Here is a 21,783-nt window from a genome sequence, read left to right as displayed (position 1 = left end):
AAAACTTAAGCTTCAACTACCGACCCGCGTCTATTTAAAACGTTTTATACACATGCCATTTTAAATAGAGGCGCTTTATTTTACCAATAAGAGCATTTTTGTAGCGCAAGCGCAGTTACGTTTGGGGACGGCAGTGAATGTGCATGTCAGTAGCCATTCGACCGCCTTCAACAACACATAAAACTTTTCAATGCACATCCACACCATCTCATGCAAGCAAACAAGAAACTCTCGCTGCTCGTGTTCTCTGGTTTCTCATTTCTTTGTGTTAGTGAGTGTGAGCTTGTGTGTGTGCGTGCGCGCTGACAATGAGCCGCGACTGTGATAAGTAATCCGCGAAACCCTTCCTTGTCGTCGCAAACGCGTAGTGGCAGTGGAGAAAGATAGGTGCGAGTTGAAGTGTGACTGGGCGAGTCTTCTACTTTAATGACTCGCGTTTTACGTGGGCCGCAAGGAGCCGGAGTTGATCGGAATGTACCAATTCAATATACCACCCAAGTTCTACGAGCTGTGTCGCCTTTGTTTATCGTCGGACGGTGTTAGGTTTCCCATATTCGAGGATGAAGGCTCAGAGGGGAATTACGCCGACAAGATCCTGACGTGCCTTTCAATTACGGTAAGGATCTATGTCTCATCATTATGAGAATATCATGTCCTCATCTAGGCTTGATTATCGAAAATAGACGCAACATCTGGGGGCCCCTGTGTTCTCCCTTGGAACACACATATATATATTCCATGTATGTGCATTCGTGTGTGTGCGCGTGCCACGGGAGAAAGTTTGGCAAGAAAAGATGTGTTCGCGAGATAAGCCGCTACTCGCGGGGATTTAAAATGGCAGTGATAAGCTGGTTCGAGTTGACTGTCGCTGTTTTATACAAGCTTGCTTTGGCTCTTACCTGTCTTCCTTGTGCTTGTTGTATAAAGAGGGGATTGGGACGTTAGGGGAGCTCCTTATTTGGACGGCCCTGTTATCAAGTTTCACACGCGGACTCACTCCTTGTCAGAAGATCCGCGTCGATAGCTTTCTTTTTTAACCAAAGGAGCTCCAAATCAAACTACTCGTTTTCAGATAACTTATATTTATGTTTCATTATAAACACACGTGTATTTTGTATATCTTTTGTTTTGATAACTCATTACGATTTTTTTCCTATTGCTAGATATTTTGTTAAACAAAATCCGTTAAATTTTTCTAACTGTCTTTATTTAGCATATTTTACATGTCAGATTTTCTTTCGTCGCCGAATTTCAGCTGTCAGATTCTGACAGAATTTTCTTTGTCTTTGCCTCTGCAAGATGATCTAAATTTAAGATATGAAGAATTCCTTTTGATAGGGGCTAAATTAACGGGACTTATTTTGCAAAAAGAAACACGTGGGACGAAAAAGACAAAGTCGTAGAAAAGAATAGTTGACTCTAGTTTCGCCTGGTTTTTATTTTTAGCATTTAGATAAGAGATACTGATGTATAAATAGAAATTTTATTAGTTTCTTAAGTGCTCTATTGGTTCTCCTGTTTGTTTCCATAGAAAGTAATACGTTTCTTTTTCTGTTTTATTTTTATTTCTCTTTTTTAAAGTAGAATTTAAATTTTATAAAATTTACCAAATTTATGAAATTTAGCAAATATCAAATTTACTATTATTTGACTTTTCGATTTTGATTCTCAAGTGTGTAACACGTTTTTCTTGCGCGTTTCAATATGTTTCATCATATTTAATCAAATATCTAAAATTTTTATCTAAATTTATTCTATTTTCATGACTAATCCATAAAATTATGTGTTAATGGTCTATCTTCGTATACAGTGTACTATTGTAAATAAATGAAATCATCTCCATTATCATTTTCATCTCTCTGAAAGTTTTTATTAGAAACTGTCAGTTTAGCAGTAGGAGTTTGTCTATAATAAACAAATGACATTTTTTTACCATTTTTCGTATGCTTAGAATACTATTTAACAAAAATAGTACAGGGTTGCCTCAAGTCAGGGAAATTAGGGAAAAGTGAGGGATTTTTATTAAAAGTACTGGAAAAAACTAAATTTTTAGAATTTATAAGAACATTTTGAATTTTTGTGTTTTTTGTTACTGATGTTCTTTAGGGTCAGGGAAAAAGTGAAAATTTTGTCTGTAAATCAGGGAAAAACAAAATTAAAGTTTTGTTTAAAAACAAAATTTTTTTCGCGAAAAGGACAATTTCGTTTATTGCATTAAAAGATTTTGACGGTCTTGACTGGTACCCTTGAAGTAGTATCATGGAAACACATTTGATTCGTATTTCTAATGCTAAAAATAGTCTTTACCCCATGTGGTGGAAAGATAAGCTGATGTTATTTCAGACAACTTGAAATATACATCTATATATATGCAATTGTCGGTGTAGAATAAAAATTTCCTTCTCAAAATTGTTATCAAATTAAAATACATATATATTTTCTACCACTATTTAATAATAAGAAAGAGGGAAAATTTATGAATGACTTACCTTCGTTATGGTTATTGGTATTTTCTTTGAAAAGAAAATGAGGTACCAAAAGTGAGATAAAATCTTTACGCAGATTATGGGATTATGTACCTACCTGCTTGTTGTCTTATCTAAAAATCTCTGCTTTACAACAAATGCCTTTAATAATTATTTTCTGTGTGAAAGAAAAACAAATATATATTTTTTTCATTTTCAGGTGAAAGATGGCGACTCATTGCCACCAATCCTTTGCCATCATTGCAAATACAAATTGGACGTGCTACACAATTTTCGTGAAGTCTCACGAAAATCCGACGTCATACTCAAACAGTACCTGGATTATGCCAAGCAATTATCATCGCTCGACGATCAGGTAAATTGAAAATCATTTGATATTTTTTAAAAAACAATTTTCCACATTAAATCATCATCATCTATTCATAAATAATAATTACCCTTGGGCTCTCTCTCTATCTTTATGAAAATCGTCTTTTTTAACAGCGCAATGAAAATTGTAATAGTTGCCTGCAAAGTCTTTAGAAATTAGATCATAAAATCAATGTACAAAAAAATGAATGTAATTATTGTATATACATTTTTTTTTCTCCATTTTTTTTGTGTCGATTATAAAAATTCTCTCGGGAATTAAATTAAATTTTCGCCAATGAATTAAATAATAAAAAGGGGGGCTGTGAGCAAATATTAGTCGCTGATTAACAACTGGAAATCGACCTAATGTGCTGACAGTGGTAGGCAGTCACTCTGTTCCAAGTAATGATGCAACTGAGAATGTGCAACATGTGCAATCTGATTGCAGATAAGACAATTTAATCGTGTGTATATTACGCGTTCCGTACATATGTCGATGTGTGCGGAATACTATTTATTTGCGTCTATGCCCTGATATATCAGTAATTATGTAAGACATCTCAAGGTCTCCCTTAATACAGTCTACTTTAACCTTATCAGCTTGACCCTGATTTCTGCATAAAAGAGAAAGAAAATTCACATTAGTCTCACTGTAATGGTGACCAACTCATTGAATTCCACCTTTATAATTCCATCATTTTTTTCTTCCAAACGATTTTTCCAATGAATCACATAAACACTTTTTGTTTTTAGTCCTGATTTTTTTTTCTTGAATAAATTCTTAATTTTGTCAGAAAATTAAGTTACAAGACAATTTAGTTACAAGACAATTTCGAAATCAGGGTTGCCACAGGTCTGGGAAATCAGGGAATTGAGGGAAAAGTCCAGGGAAAGTAGAATTGGTCAAGGGAAAAGTCGGGGAATTTTATTAAAATTGGTGGAAAAAATTAGATGTTTAGAATTTATAAGAAAATTCCGAATTTCTGAAAAAACATTAAATTTCTTCTATTTCTGATGATAATAATTATTTATTTTAAATACCTTAATTCTATTGAAAAACTGACATAAAGTTATTACTTATAAATCATTTAATGAAGTATTTTTTTGCAAAATTTTAATTTCAATTCTGTTGGAATTTGTTCTAATTTTTAAAAAATAACGCAATTATTCGAAAGAATTTAACTAATTTGATGAATATTAAAATTCTTTCTAAAAATTAAATTATTTTCAAAAAGTTTTTAAAAATTCTTGTCAACATTTTTTATTATTTTTATAAATCTTTTATTATAGCAAAATTCTTCGCCGAAATTCAATTATTTTCATAAATTACAATATTTCTCTCAAGAAATCAATTTTCAAAATTAATAAATTTCTTCGCAGAAATTGAATTATTTTCAAAAGTATAATAAAATTTGATTGTTTTTAAAATTTTTAATAAAATTCATGGCAAAATTTCAATTATTTTCAAGAAATTTTCTTAATTCAATGATTTTTACTATTCCACTATTTTAATAAAATTTCCCAAAAAGATTCAATTATTTAAAAATAATTTTGACAAAGTTCTACATGAATATTCAATTATTTTCTAAAATAATGAAAATTTCACAGGGATTCAATTATTGAATAAATGCAATATATTTTTATTTGAAACTTTTTTTTATAAAATTCTTCGCAATAATTCAATTATTTTCATAAATAATAAAACTCATTGCAGAATTTCAATTATTTTTAATACAATTTTTATTGAATTCAATTATTTAAAAATTTGTTGATAAAATTATCTATAAGAATTAAATTTTAAGAAAAATTGAATTATTCAAGTATTGCAATAATTTAATTCTCGTAGAATTTTCTAATAAAAATTGATTTAAAAATTAATTTCAGTTAAAATTGTAGATAATAATTGAATTTTGGAGAAGATACTAATAATTGCAATTTTCAGAAATAATTAGATTTTGTAAAAGTTTTATAAATTAAAATCTTTGAAAATTTGAATTTTTCATTTTCATAAATTATAAAATTTTTTAGAGCAATTCAATTATTTTAAATACAATTTTAATAAAATTTCTCGAAGGAACACAATTTTTTATAAATATTAATTAAATTCGATTATTTTCAAGAATTTTAATATAAATTCAATTATTTTCAACAATTTTGATGAAATTCTTTTATAAAAATCATTTTTTAAATTTTTAATAAAATTCTTTCAAAAAATTCAGATAAAATTCTTTGAATAAATTCAATTATTTTTATAAATTGTAAAATCCTCTGCAAGAATTCAATTATTTTCATTGATCAATTATTTCATTTTTTTAAAATATTAATTAAATTCTATTATTTTCAAGAATTTTAATATAAATTCAATTATTTTCGACAATTTTAATAAAATTCTTTTAAAAAAAACATTTTTTAAATTTTTAATAAAATTCCTTCAAAAAATTCAATTATTTTTATAAATTATAAAATCCTCTGCTGGAATTCAATTATTTTCATAAATAAGAATATTCTTCGCAAGATTAAAATATTTTCATAAATAAAAAAATATTTCGGAGAAATTCAATTATTTTTAATACAATTTTAATAACTTTTCTCAAAAGAACCATTTATTTTTAATTAATATTATTTAAATTAAATTATTTTCAAGAGTTTTAATAAAAATCAATTTTTTTATAAATTTTAAAATTCTTGTCAAGAATTCAATTATTTTTGTAAATAATAAAATTCTTCTGAGAAATTTAATTATTTTCAATTCAATTTTAATTAAGTTTCTGGGAAAAAATGCAATTATATTGAAGATAATTTTAATAAAATTTCTCTAACAGGTTCAATTTATTTTTAAAAATTCTTTGTAAATTTCAATTATTTTCAAAATTTTCAATTAAAATGATTTTTAAAAGAATTACATTATTTTTATGAAATTTAATGAAATTCTTTAAAAAAATGTAATTATATTTACAAAATCTCTAATAAATTTGTTTAAAAGAATTTTATTTTCTATGAATAATTTTAATATAATTTAATAGGAAATTTATTAATGACAATTAATAATAAACACGATTATTTTAAGAACTTAAAAGAAAACCATCATAAAATTATAAAACATGAAGAAAGCGATTACTCCGAGTCGAAGACTGGGAGTCATCGATATCTTCATGTTTTATAATAAAAATAAATAATTCTTATAAGTAATTGAATCTCAAAAGGTTTGAATTTGAAATTATTGAAAATCTTAATTCCTGTGGAAAAATATTAATGATTAAATATTTATTTGAAAATTAAGTTATTGGTGTTTTTGAATAATTTTACAATTTCAGAAATTCGTAAATAAATGCAATAGAGCATTTTTTGGAGTATTTAATAATTTGTATCTTTTTTCTTTTTTAGTATTTTTTGTATTTTTTGAGTATCTAATAATTTTTAAAGTGAATCAGAATATTTTTAGGGTGAGAGGGAAAAAGTAAAAATTTTATCAGGGAAATCAGGGAAAAAAGAAAATAAAATGTTTGTGGCAATCCTGCCGAAACACAATAGTGAGAAAGACAAATGGCACATACGACGACTCCTCCTTCAGAAAGGAGATTCTCCGGCGATGGAGGAAGTAACGTTGTTCCATAAATTCCGTTTTTGCAGGAAAAGTCTTTCTCCACTGCCAAAGTTGCAGAAATAAGCCCGCTCCAATCGTTTCTTCAGCTAAACAAAACGCTGTTCAACGAGGAGCCTAATTCTCCGGCCAGCATTAATCAAAACGTTATACCTCAGACGCAAACGCATCACCTTGAATTACGGGCCCAGGATAACAACGAGCAGGAAAATGTCAAGTGCGAGCCAGACGATGATTCATGTTCAAATAGTTCGGATCCAGATCGTTTAGAAATTGAGGATCGCGAGGAACTTGATACTGATGGTGAGGAAAATGGTTACGACATGACTGTTAATAAGAGGATTAAATTGGAAAATAACTACGATAATACTAAAGCAAGTACATCGCCAAATAGAAGTCCAATTAATCGAATGGACACACCCGAAAGTAATTGCTCCGATTCGCATATTGATCAGGAAACTACGAAACTTTGGCAACAGTTGACCAGGTGAGACATTTTATTGGTATTTTATCATTATCTTCGTTCAGCATTTTTTTTTTTTTTTTCATTTCTTATAATCACATTCTTTTCAATTATTAAACGAACATTCGATTTTATTATACTTCTCTTTTTTGTTAACTTTTTATTCATTTTTTGCAGTGATTGGAGATTTATTATTTACTATCATTTGAGATTTCATCTCGTATTTACTTATTTCGGAAATAGAAAATAAAAAAGAATGGAAATGAGAATACGAATAAAATTAAAACCTTTTTCGACAACAGTAGATAGTGTCATCGTCAATTAAATTCTTGCATAATTTTTCAATGTTTGAAAAGAGATAAAGTATTGAATATTTATTTTGCTCGGATTACAAAACGATTGTTAGTATTTTTTTGTGACAAATTAATTTCTTTAATGAGAAACAAATTTCTTTTGATTTCATAAATATTTTTTTTAATTAAAATTTATTTTTCTTTAACAATTTTTTTTATTTACAATTCATTTTTGTTTTATTTTATTTCTTTTTCGTTTGATTATTATTCATTTTTTATTTTTATCTTCCTAAAGTTTTGAACATTCAAGAAAAAGGGCAAATTTTGTTAATTCTTTTTAATTTACAATATTTACATTTTATAAGAATTATTTTGTACATTAAACAAAATTAATTTTAAACAAAATTTTTAATTTATATTATTTTTCATTTCATTAGATTAATTTTTGAAAATATTAATAAAAAAAAATTCGTTCACTTGAACATTCAAAACTTTAGGGAAATTTTTTTATTTTATTTTTCATTCATTTTTTATTTCATTTGTCATTGAATTTTTATTTTATTATTATACGAATTTAAAAATAGTTCACTTGTTAATTAATTAATTAATATTATTTTTTGTTTTCAAAAATTTCAATAAAATTCTTTATAATAATTCAATTATTTTCATAACTAATAAAATTCTTCGTAAAGATTCAATTATTTTCATAAATAATCATATTTTTCGCAGAAATTCAATTATTTTTAAAAGTTCTGACAAAATTCTTTATAATAATTCAATTATTTTCATAAATAATAAAGTTTTTCGCAGGAATACAATTATTTTCTAAAATTTTAATAAAATTTATCGAAGAAATTCAATTATTTTCAAAAATTTTAATAACATATTCTTCAAAACAATTCAATTATTTTCGAAAATTTTTGTAAAATTTTCCCCAAGAATTCAATTATTTTCATAAATAATTAGATTCTTCACAGGAATTAAATTGAATTTTTAAAAGTTCTGACAAAATTCTTTATAATAATTCAGTTATTTTCATAAATAATTAAGTTCTTCGCAGGAATTCAATTATTTTTAAAAATTTTGATAAAATTCATCGGAAGAATTTAATTATTTAAAAAAATTTTAATAAAAATCTTTAAAACAATTCAAATATTTTTAAAAATTTTAGTAAAATTCTCCCCAAAAATTCAATTATTTTCATAAATAATCAGATTCTTCACAGGAATTAAATTGAATTTTTAAAAGTTATGACAAAATTCTTTATAACAATTCAATTATTTTCATAAATACCAAAATTCTTCATAATAATTTAATTATTTTCATAAATAATAACGTTCTTCGCAGGAATTCAATTATTTTATAAAATTTTAATAAAATTCTTCAAAACAATTCAATTATTTTCAAAAAATTTAGTAAAATTCTTCCCAAGAATTCAATTATTTTCATAAATTGAAAATTTTTTTACGAGATATCAATTATTTTCAAAAATAATAAGATTTTTTGCAAAAATTCAATTATTTTTAAAAATTTCATTAAAATTCTTTGAAATAATTCAATTATTTTCAAAAATTTTATACAAATTCTCCACAAGAATCAAATAATTTTGTAGATTCAAAATTACAAAAATTACAGTAATTCTAAAAATTTTTTTAACAAAACTGTTATCTTTCTAAATTAATAAAATGCACTTATTAACGTAAAATTATAAAAATAAACTAATTTCTAAATTTTTCTTGCAAAGTTTTGAATTTTAAAATAAAAGAAATTTTAATTTAATGTTTTAAATATTACTTGAATAATAACAAAAATTAATTGAACAAAATTGTGTGTTAAAATGAAAAGTAAAATAATTGTTTTTGATTTATATAATTTTTTGAAATTTAATTTATTTTAAATTTATCAAATTTAAAGAAAAATATTTCAAAAAAATCAAAAATTATAAAGAAAAGGAATTAGAAAACAAAAAAGTAAAGAAATACAACTGTAACTTTAAATTATGAACAGACATCTGAATTAAAACGATTTTAATATATATAGATTTTTATTTATTTAAAAAAATATTTTTGAAGAATTAAACTATTTTTATTGTAAATAAATAAATATTTATATTTAATTTGAAAATTTCAATCATTTGCCGATAAACACAATTATTTTAGTCAATTTACGGTTAAAATTGTAAATTGTGTTAAATGTTTTCATTTTATCTAAGTTCTCATTGTGTATTTTTTATCATTGATTTTTAATTTGACAATTTCCTAATTACTAAATTTGTTTTCAAATTTTTACTGGTTTCTCATTAAGTATCATTAACACCTGACCTAATTACCTTAATTTGTATTCACTTATGTATTTTTAATTTTATTGTTTACATTTTTAAAATACGTTTTTGAAATAATTTTTGTTAATTTTACAAAAATAATTGTAAAATATTAAAATTTTACAAATTTATAATAAAAAAATAATAATTATAAATATACATTATGTATATATATAAATATATAGATTTAAATATAAAATTATAATTATAATAAAGTCAATAGATAAAATTATCAAAAATAAGAGAAGAATGAAAATATTGCAAAATGCATATTTAGAAATTGCAACAAAGAAGAGAATTTTCATTTCAAAACGAAAGGGCAGAGATATATTTACATTGACTCAGCTCGAAAATCAAATATTTGACTAGCTTTATCAAGTAGCTGGTTTCTTACTTAGAATATAACGTTTGTTTCAGTCTCCCGTTTATATAGATAAGATATGACTTTTACCCACCTGTTATTTGGAATAAAAATATGCCACTTGATAAACATATTTAATTACTATCATTTTACTACCGTTTCCTTAAATAATATTTACATTCCAATTTTCTCTCTTCTTGTTTTCTATTTTTTTCCTTTTTTTGTCTTTCTTCTCTTTGTTTACTTTTTTTTTTCTTTTTGAAGGGAATTGATTAAAAATTTGTTCTCTTTTTTTGTTCAAAGCAGCAATAGAAATCTCGAAATCACCAGGACGAACGGTGACAAGCTGAACAATGGCTTCTCAGGGGAGGCAACAAATCTTTTACGATCGCTTATTAACAATCGGCAAATCGGTATCACCGCTGTCGATTCCGATGGAGTTTCACCTCAAATCAGATTTTACAGGGACACTCAAGGAACGACCGTTGAACGAACAATGCCAGATTGCTCGGTTCTTGGGAATCGAACAAATATATCGTGTATAGAAAACAAGGTTTGTATTCCAATTTTTTTTTTACTAGTCAAAAACTTACAATTTAAATATTTACAATTCAAAAATTTTCAATTTAAAAATAAAGTAACGGTTAAAAAATTTTTAAATTTTCTAAAAACTATAAACTAATACTTATACGTTAATAATTAAAAATTTCCTCTTTCAACAAATTGTAGATACAGTTGTGTTATTTTCAAAGAGAAAGAAATTAGAAAGCGAAATCATCAATTTCATTGAAAGGAAAGTCCCTTTGTTGGTGGAAAATTTGAATTTCTGTCCCCCATTGATAATTCAGAAGGACTTGTCGAAATATTCATTTTAAATTATTAAGAGTGGAATGGTGGATATGAAGATGATTGTTAGGTTTGCAACTATAAGGCTTTTCTGTTCGTCAAGGAAAAATGGAAGTCAGAAAATGCTTTTGTAGACTTAAGGCTATTGCTCTTTGATTGTATATACTGCGCAAATATGAGATGGCCGCCCTTAAAGAAGAGCTTGCATTTTGTCCAGTGCAAATATACAGTGCTAGTAAAGAAATCCAGGTATAGAAAGAAGGCAGGTCAGGTGACCCTTAGCTCGTCTTGACAAGGGATCCCTTGGGGCCCACTATTCAAGGCCCACCTGCCTGCAGGTAAAGAAGGCCTTCAAGGCCTTGCCAGATAATAGATAACTGGAAAGTTCTTTGTGATAGGCCATAAGCGGCGGACCCACTGAATTTACTGTGTCAACCCGCTGTTAACAGATGTTCAGATAAGCCCGGTTTCAAAGGATTTTAAAATCGGAGCCTTTGTCCCGCGAAAAGGAAATTTCAAATTCTCTTTATCTCTCTCTTTCTCACTCTCTCGCTCTTAACAATAATAATAATAATAATAGTTCACGGTAGTAGTAACTACCTTTTGTGGCATTTCCGAAACTTTTGGATAAACTTCTTTTTGTCTGATAACAGGTAGAAGTGGGAGATTCGTGGAAAGATCGTTCACGAAATTCTATATATTTCACATATCTCTCTGCTTCTCTTTTTTCAATTCACTAAAGAATTTTTTTTTCTTTCTTTTTTTTGGCTGTTGAGTTTGAGATTGATATTTCCTTTCACCTATTAACATAGAGGACTATCAGCTGAATGCTAGCTTAAAGTGTATCAACCATGAAAGAAAAATTCCTATAATTATAGTAAATTGTAGTATTTTATTATTACTATATATTATTTATTTTATTCCATTTATTTCATATTTATTTATATAATTTTTGTTTTATTATGAATTTTTACAGAGCTTGAACTAGGTCCGTAAATTTGCTTGAAGTCCGTAAAAGTCAGTTTTTTTTTTGAAAAAAGGTCCGTAATGTAATTTGTTTTCAACAAGACAAAAAGTTCGTAAATTGTACGATATAATTTGGAGAATTTTTGAGAAATTACAAATGATTGAAGAAATTCAATTATTTTTAAAAGTAATAAAATTCTTCTCAAAAATTCAATTATGTTCAAAAATTTTTTTTAATTTACGTCAAAATTTTAATTATTCTTAGAAATAATAAAATTCTTCTCTAAAATTCAATTATTTTCGTAAAATTTTAATAAAATTCTTGACAAAATTTCAATTATTTTCAAAAAATTCCCTCAATTGAATGATTTTTAATATCTACTATTTTAATAAAATTTTCCAAAACAAATTCAATTGTTTACAAAAAATTTAATAAAATTCTACGCAAACATTTAATTATTTTCACAAAATAATAAAACTTTCACGGAATTTCAATTATTTTCATATGTAAATAATAAAATTTTTACAGGGATTTAATTATTAGGTGTCGTAAATAATAAAATTCTTTTTAGGGATTCAATTATTTTCACAAATAATAAAACTCATCGCAGAATTTCAATTATTTTAAATACAATTTTAATCAAATTTCTCAAAAAGTTTAATTATTCTTAAAATTTTTTATTAAAATTCGTCAAAAGAATTCAATTATTTAAAAATTTATTAATAAAATTCTTTCTGATAATTTAATTTTAAGAAACATGCAATTATTCAAATAAATTGTTTTTTTCTATTTAAATATAATTAAATTCTAGTAGAATTTTCTAGTAAAAATCGATTGAAAAATCGATTTCAGTTAAAAGTTTAAATTATAATTGAATATTAAAAGCATTAGAGCGTGAATTTTGAAAAGAAATTGAATTTTGAAAAGGTTTCAAATTAAAATCTTTGAAAATCTGAATTTTTCATATTTTTAACTAACATTTCTGTGGAATTAATTTTTTTTAAATTATATGAAATTATTATTTTCTAATATATATTTAATTGAAACATTTACGAATAATTGAAATTTTGTAAAATTTAATTCCAAACAATTGAATTTGAAAATTCTCAAAGAACTTTTTAGAAATTATTAAAGGTACAAAAGTTTGCAGAAATTCAATTATTTTTGAAAGTAATAAAATATTCTTCGCAGAAAGTCAATTATGTTCAAAATTTTTTTTAAATTCTCGACAAAATTTAAATTATTTTTATAAGTAATAAAATTCTAGACGAAATTTCAATTTTAAAATATTCCTTAATTCAATGATTTTCAATATCTAGTATTTTAATAAAGTTTTACAAAACAATTCAATTCTTTAAAAAAAAATTTAATAAAGTTTTACGCAAAAATTTAATTTATTTCATAAATAATAAAAATTTTACAAAAATTCAATTCTTTACAAATTTTTTAAAAAATTTCTTTGCAATAATTCAAGTACTTAAGAAAAATCAAATTTTTTACAGGATTAAATTATTTTTAATACATTTTTAATCAAATTTCTAGAAAAATGAAATTATTCTTAAAAATTGTATTAAAATTCGTCCAAAGAATTTAATATTTAAAAAATTTTTAATAAAATTCTTTATTAAAATTCAATTTTTTGAGAAACATTCAATTATTCAATAAATTATTTGTTTTCGTATTCAAATAATTGAATATTGAAAGCAATATAGCGTGAATTTTTAGAAATAATTAAATTTTGAAATTAATTTTTTTGAGAAAGTTTCATTGAATTTTTGTTGTATTGTTTGAAGTTTTTATTTTCTAATATATATTTAATTGAAGAATTTACGAATAATTGAAATTTCGTAAAATTGAATTTTGTAAACAAATGAATTTGAAAATTGTCAAAGAACTTTTTCGAAAATTATTAAAAATAATCGATTTAAAGGAGAATTTTAGTTAAAAATTCTTGAAAATAATAATTGAATTTATTTTATCACTAGGCCATCTTTAATTATTATAAAACATGAAGAAATCGATTTATTTATATAGTTTTGAGTAAAATGTTCTCTTATTTGACTCAGACTAGTTACACTTTTGTCAGTAATTGGTCCGTAATTTTTTATTTTTTGTCCGTAAAGTTCGTACTTTTAAATATTTTCTCTGGTTCGAGTCCTGATTTTTAATATCAAATTTTAATTTCATTTTTTTTCTACTATGGTAATGGAATTTTTTTCCCTGAGCTACAGAATAAACACAGAAATATGTTTTTATTTTGATATTCAAAAATATATCAATGTTTTATTGTTATTAATCAATAGAATGTTTTTTTAAAGATCGAAATTTACTTTCGGGTGTAATTTTTTCCGATAATTTATATTAAAGTAAAAATGTTTTTTACAGAGTGCCTCCATGGATAGTAATCCATCCAGTCCCGCGAGTATCGGCCGAAAGGAAACAAAAGGGAGACGAAAACAAAGTTATCCTAGCAAAGCGCCAACGAGTCCTGGAATTGTTAATTACCAACACGAGTCTAATGAAGAACAAGCTCAAGACTTCACTGCGTGGTCAACTAAAGCAAAGGTTAAGGCGAGTTATTTATTTCAAATTTCGATTAATTTCTATTTCCTTTTTTTTTTAGAGAGAGGGAGAAAAATAAAAATTCTTGATTTATAAATTGATAAACATTGAGATGAACTTATGGAATTTCCGTATTTGAGAAAAATTTCATAGAAATCTGATTAATTTAATTAATATTTTATTATTTGTTTATTTATTTATTAACATTTAATTGAACATTATAGACGGAAGATCAGAAGCAGCAAATCGATCAGCAAGGTGGTAATATGACGAAAAAAGTGGACATGTCTTGTACAAATTGTGGCACGATGACAACAACAATTTGGAGGCGAAACATGAAGGGTGAAATGGTTTGCAATGCGTGTGGCCTTTATTATAAATTGCATGGCATCAACCGTCCTGTTACGATGCGAAGGGATACCATTCATACCCGTAGACGACGACCTAAAGGAGAAAAACCCACAAGGCATCGAAGTGAGTCACTAATAAGCCAATCAATTAATTAAAAACGGTCAATTTCATTCCATACTGTGAAATGGGAAAAAAAGAACTTTATTTAATTTAGTTCGCACTTTTTTATCCTAGTTAGCAGTTTTCTTAAATTCTTTTCTATTTTTCAAAGAGAAAAATCTACTTACACTTTCTAAAAGTATTTCGAAAGTACTTCATATTTTACAAAAATGTAAATTAAATTATTTAATTTGGCTATTAAATTAAAATTTAGTTAATGGTTTTTTATTATAGTTGACAATTTTCTTAAATTCTTTTCTCTTTTTGTAAATACTGGGGTCTACTATTATTATGCAAATTACAACATTTTTTATTTACGAATTAAAATTTTTGGATAATTTTAATACAATTCTTCGAAACAATTCAATGATCTTCATAAATAGTAAAATTCTTTTGAAGATTTCAATTACATTCGTAAATAATAAAATTCTCCGGACGATTTCAATTATTTTCAAAAATTTTTTTAAAATTCTTCGCAAGAATTCAATTTTGATCATAAAAAATAGAATTCTTTAGAAAATTTAAATTATTTTCATTAATAATAAAATTATTCGGAGGATTTCCATTATTTTCAAAAATTTTAATCAAATTCTTCGCAAGAATTCAATTCTCATTATGAAAAATAAAATTCTTTAAAAGATTTCGATTTTTTTCTTAAATAATAAAATTAGGATTTCAATTATTTTCAAAAGTTTTAATAAAATTCTTCCTAAAAATTCAATTATCTTCATAAAAAATAAAATTATTTTGAAGATTTTAATTATTTTCTTAAATATTAAATTTCTTCGGAGGATTTCAATTTTTTTTTTAAATTTGAAACAAATTCTTTTCAAGAATTTGATTTTTTCATAAATAATTGAATTCTTTACAGAATTTTAATTATTTTTAAAAATTTGAATAAATTCTTGTCAAAAAATACTTCAAAAGAATTTAATTATTTACAAAAACTTTAATGAAAATTGTTTAAAATAATTTAATTTTCTAATAATAATTTAAATAAAATTTTCATAGTAAAATGATTCATTACAATTATTAAGAATATTGATTATATTCGATAAATTAATGAAATTTGGAAGAAATCAATTATTTTCAAAAACCTTTAATATTGTCTATTCTTCGAAAGAATTTAATTATTTTCTAAAAATTTTAATATAATTTAATAATAATTAAATGTTTAATTTCAATTATTAAGAAATACTATCATTTTAAAAACTTGAAAGAAATTGCTCATAAAATTCAATTACTTTCAAAATTTTCAATTGAAATTATTAAAGAAACTACATTATTTTTTAAAAAATTCAAAGAAATTCTTCAAAAGAATTTAATTAGGATTTTTAAAAATTTTAATAAAATTCTTGGCGAGAATTCAATTATTTTTATAAATTCAAAAATTCAATAAATAATAAAATTCCTTATAAAAATTCAATTATTTTCAAAAATTTTAATAAAATTCTTGGCAAAAATTCAATTATATTTTCATTACATTAATTTTAAAATTGAAAATATTTTAAAAGAAAAATTATTTAAAAAGTTAGGAAACAAAATAGCAAAGAACGACTAACTTCAAACTGCTAACAGATTACCGGAATACAACGATTATTAATATAGAAAGATTTTGAAGAATTATATTTTGAAAAATTATATTTTTTAAAATAAATTTCCATTAAATTTCAAAAACAAAGTATTAACAATTTTCTTAAATTCTTAAATAAAATTACAAAAAGTAATCTTTCTGGGACTTAATAAAGAAATTCTAAATTCTAAATTATAAATATTAACAATAATTATGTAGATGTATGGAATAATGTGAATAATTAATTTTAGTGTTGATTAAGAAAGAATGAAGTAAAGAATATTAATAAATAAAGAAGGAGGAATTAATAATTGAGAAAAATGATATTTAATGTAAATGATAATTACAGAGAAAGGGGACAATCTTCATCCAACACAGACTGATCATATGGACGCAGAAAGCGCTGACATGCTGGCTGCTCTTCGACGTCAAATTCAGCCTCATCTCATGATGGCAGCGCTAACAACACCTCCACGGATACCCAGTGCTCATGTTCCTCCATCTGCGCAGATGAATTATACCCTTCCGTTAACGAATTTCCTTCCGATGACCGTAAGTTAATTTTTTTTTTAAATAATACAAATTACACTAGATATTTATTATTCTATTATTTTTTCCATCCTCCTCGAGGATTCTACAACAATAACTAATGAATCAATAATTAACAATTAGAATATGAATTCGGATGGTCGGGATCATCGGATGTCTTCCGAAGATGGTGACGAAACGGAAGACGGTATTGAGGACAGTGTTTCGGATGTTCCATTAAATTTAGTTGCAACTTCTCTCTCGGAAGGAGCACACTGAAGAATCTCAACTGCCGATAAAATTTCGTCAATAGATATTACTTGTTCAATCAAATATTCTGGACAAATCAAGTTTTGTTTGGATAAAATGTACGAGGAACAATCTTCTTCAGAGTAAGTCTTATTTTTCTCGTGCAAAAACAAAAAATCTCGTATACTCTTTATTTCCAGAATCTTCCATATTGGATTGGAGCATAAATATATAAATATATATATTATAATATATAGAATTAAAGAGATCGTAAAATGAAAGAAAAGAATACACGAAAAAAAAGAACTATAATTACAATCTAGCCCGTGGTATAGAACGTGTCATGAAAAAAAAAGAAAGAAAGGATAAAAGGAAAACAAAAATGATATTAAAACACAGTATTAAAAATATAATGTTATTCAAAATATATGTACATATTTATACATACACTCGTATAATGCAAAAGCAAAAGAGTATTTTTATATGAAATTTTTCTATGTTCCGAACTTGAAGAGTTCAGGAAACTTGTATATAATACGCGCGACGATAATTTTTTTTCTCTCTTGACGTTCGATCTCAAAAAAAAGAAGAAGAAGATGAAGAAGCTCATTAACTTATAATCATGACAAATTATTACGCTTTCTATTTTATTTTTTTTTTTTTTTTTGGAGGAAAAGAAAAGTCTCTCGTATCGTTTTGTTCCACGGGCTGACAAATATTGTTCTCATCGTAATTTGATTGTAATACTCTCTCTCCGTTTTTAATTTTTCTCTTAATCGATTGGATTAGTGTCACTATTCGATACTTTTTTTTTATTCGTCATTTTAAAGTACATATTTATTTTTTAATAATGTTTAATGTAAATCGAGGTAGAGACTTACACGGTTTTTGTCCTTATTGTAAAATTACGGAGAATTTACTTACAGAGAATTGTATTATAGTGGATGTAGATAATCTTTTTTGATACGTTGATTTCGCCAGGTGGGCGTTTCAAGTTATATAGATACTCTTAAAAAAAAAATCTAACTCGTACGTACTTAAAACAAAAAAAAAAGAGAAGAAAAAGAAAATAGGCAAAAATTACATTTTTTGCTATGTGAGCCAACATTTTATAAAAGAAACGGTAGACGTACTTGATAACAATAATACTCGACGGATCAAATTTTGATCCAAAAAAACAAAATCTCATTCAGGATATTCCTAGGTGACATACGATTTTATATACAAAACGTTAAAAGTAACAAAGTTTATTGCTCTTTTGCCATCGTTTCCTAGATCGTGGCAATAAAAAAAATATATTTTTTCGCCAAAGTATACAAAAAGGGGGAGGAAAGTAATTTTTTACCTTCACGATTAAGTAGATCGTTTTAATTTTTTAATTCAGTAATAATTTTCTTTTTGAGTACTTTTAAAATATTTTTGGAATTCAATTTTTAAATTGCGGTGTTTTAAAAAAAGCATTTTTTCTATTTTTAAAATTGTGATAAGAAAATTTTTCGTGACGATTTTTATTTGTTTTTTTTTAGTATTTTGAAAGGGAAATAAATTTTTGTTATTTGAAATACGAATTAATTTTTCGAGTACTTCCGTCAATGCAGCTAATCAAGAATGTACAGATTATGTTTATAAGCGACCAAACAGGTATTAAGCAAAGTTAAATAGTGCATAATACTATGGCCAGTGCATCTACTCATATTATATTATACCTTAATATCGTATACCTAAACAACTTTGCCAAAAATAGATTTAGTTTTGTAACATAGATTATAGTTAAGGGCATACAACAAAAAACAAATTACGTTTTATTACTATTTTTTTTCTTTTCTTTCTTTCTTTATCTTCTCACAGATATTTTTTTTCTACGTCGTCTTTCTTCTTTGAACATAGTCCTGCATTGGCGGTGGTACTCAGTTATATTTTGACTTTATACAAATTTTTGGCTTTTGATTTTTTTGGACTTTATTGACTTTTGTGGAATTTATTGACTTTATTAACTTTATTGATTTTTATGGACTTTATTGACTTTTTTTTATTTTTTTTTTTACTTTATTTTGTTTTTATTTTGTCTTTTTATTGACTTTTTTTGTCTTTATTTTGACTTTATTTTGACTTTATAAAAAAAATCGTTTACTAGTAAAAAAAGGTCAAATTCTCACGTGATAGGAACGATGTGGCATTAGTCGTTATCCAAGGAGCCTTATATACACTCGTATAGATATATAAATAAATATATTATACATATATATATATATGTATACATTAATTGATACAAAAATGCATTATTAATATTCTATATATCAATACGATTAAAAATATTCCTTCATAAGAATTTACAAGTTCGCTGTGAAGTTAATTATTTTTTTTTAAATAATACGCGATTCAAAGACAAAATATTTTTTACCAAGTCTTTAGATTTAAAAAAAATATGTTAACATTTTTCGTCTTGTAACGATGAACACGATTTGTTAACATCGATGGATTTTAAATGAAAATTTATTATTTATGGAAAAATCAATTCATTCTCATAAGTAAAATTTTATTTTTTCAGTTCTCAATTTCTCAATTTGTCAATTTTCTGTTCTGCATTTTCAATTTGTCAATTTTTCAATTCTGAATTTTCAATTTGTTAATTTGCCAATTTTCAATTTGAAAATGAAAATTTAAAAAATACATAAATGGAAAGTTCGAAAAATACAGAAATGGAAATTTGAAGAATACAGAAATTGAATACAGAATAAAAAAGAATACAGAAATTGAAAAAATACAGAAAGAAAAATTCGAAAAGTACCAGAAATAAAATTTCATTTATGAAAATTAAGTTGATTTTGATTAAGTTGATTATCAAAAATTATTATTTAAATTTAAGAAAAGTTGAATAAAACTCCCATAATTATTAAATATAGTTAAGAAAAAAGAATTAAATTATTCTATTTATTAAAAACTATTCTCCGTAATTTGTTAATATTTTAATTTTAAACAATTTTTCGTGTTACAATTAACAATGATATTATTCTCTTGATATTAAAAAAAACTCTCGCGTTAACTTAATGTTACTTTAATATTTTTATATTAATACCTAACCCTTTTTTCTTTTCGCTTAAAACCCATCGATGTAATATGTAAATAGAAAATTAATTTTAATTCAATGAAGATTAAAAAATGTGTTCATCATTTACGAGAAAAAATTGAGATTATAAAAATTAAAATGTGAAATCAAAATTCAATTGGACTTGAAACTAATTGGTTTGAAAAATTTTTGAAAAATTTTTGAAAATTGTTATCCCTTTTTTATATTTTGTTACAAAGTTTAATGAAAAGAACAAATCCCGAAGAATCGCTGATAGCGGCATTGATATAGAGAAAACGGACAGTTTAATCGTTAGGCATTTTTTTTATGCTAGGTTTGGCTCACCTCGTATAATATTGTTAAAGCGTGACAATTTATCAATTATACATATATTTTACTTTTTAAGGAAGTAAGATTTCTCTCGTGTAGATTAAGTTTTATTAAGCTCTCTACTAATGCTGAATACTAGAAGATATTTTTATAACTTTATATCAACTGACCGAGTATTGCTATTTTATTAATGATATTAATTGATCTATGAATAAAAAAGAAAAAGCAAAATGTTAAAACTAGTGTCCTTATGACTTGTAAGTAGAATACTTACGAGAGAATGCCATGAGTTTTAAACAAATTTTTTTTTTTTTATTTAGCAGTGGTAGTTGAGGCTTCTTTATAGATTTTTTATATCAGTATTCCATACCTTTGATTTTAGTCGTTAAGTTGAAAAATTGACCCCTACTTAAAATGAAGAGAAAAAAAGAAAACCCCAACAACAATTACTTACTTAATTATTAAATTATTTAGTGTTTTTTTGTACTATTTTTACAACTTTTAATTATTATTATTATATTATTATTATTATTATTATTATTATTATTATTATTATTATTATTATTATTATTATTATTATTTAAACGATAACTTATTACTTTATTTTTATTTCTTCCTTCGTTTACACCAACATTTGCATAACATTTGGCAGCGACTGGCTTAATTTATTCTAGTTTATTCTACTTTAAGATTTTCATCTTATCGATTAATTTCTACGATCAATTATTTTCGAATTCATAATTAATTTCCCGTGACAATTTAGTCTTTATTTCCCATACGGACGGTCTCGTAATTTATTTGTAAAAAGAATATTTTTTTGGAAGAGAAAAAATCACGCCACGAACTTGTCAATTTGTTATAAAAAAAAAAAAATGCGTCGAGTGTAAATTGTATATATTATTACTATTATTATTATATGAAGCGAAAAAGAAAATTTCAAATATTTACTAAAAATGTAACAAAAGAGAAATTCTAAAAAGAAAAATTGAGAGAAACGAAAACTGTGCGCTCTTTATATTCGAAAGCATAAATATTCAAAAAAAAAATGTTTCAAACTGCAGTTTTAATGCAGCATTGTTCCGTCCGTTAAAAAGAAAATGAAAATGAAAATTCATCTTTTCAGAAACGCTTTGTTATTTAGAAATTTCAATTTACACGTAGATTAATTAGGTGTATAAATAATTAAGTATGCAGATACATGACATGCATTCACAGTGTTATTATATTATGTGAAAACACTTTTACCCCTGTTGCACGAATATTAATCCGAACTAAT

General features: G+C 24.7%; 1 protein-coding gene across 3 annotated transcripts; it reads left to right on the top strand.

Moving 5' to 3' along the window:
- The first annotated feature begins 141 nt into the window (after positions 1–141).
- LOC122509533 (transcription factor stalky) lies at positions 142–19,317 on the top strand. Of its 3 annotated transcripts, none has more exons than XM_043623683.1 (8): positions 142–616; positions 2,686–2,841; positions 6,468–6,925; positions 10,182–10,428; positions 14,074–14,259; positions 14,475–14,724; positions 16,683–16,885; positions 17,006–19,317. In XM_043623683.1, exons 1-8 carry the CDS (start codon positions 473–475, stop codon positions 17,138–17,140), a joined length of 1,779 nt encoding a protein of 592 aa, XP_043479618.1. In that variant the 5' UTR covers positions 142–472; the 3' UTR covers positions 17,141–19,317. The 3 variants fall into 3 exon arrangements, with proteins under 3 accessions (XP_043479618.1, XP_043479619.1, XP_043479617.1); XM_043623684.1 differs by having other exon boundaries at positions 10,179–10,428; positions 14,074–14,253; XM_043623682.1 differs by having other exon boundaries at positions 10,179–10,428.
- Positions 19,318–21,783: the final 2,466 nt, after the last annotated feature.

This window comes from Leptopilina heterotoma, unplaced genomic scaffold (assembly GCF_015476425.1).
Source record: "Leptopilina heterotoma isolate Lh14 unplaced genomic scaffold, ASM1547642v1 Lhet_60, whole genome shotgun sequence".
In the NCBI taxonomy this organism is placed as follows: domain Eukaryota; kingdom Metazoa; phylum Arthropoda; class Insecta; order Hymenoptera; family Figitidae; genus Leptopilina; species Leptopilina heterotoma.
This window is presented reverse-complemented; position numbering and strand designations above follow the sequence as displayed.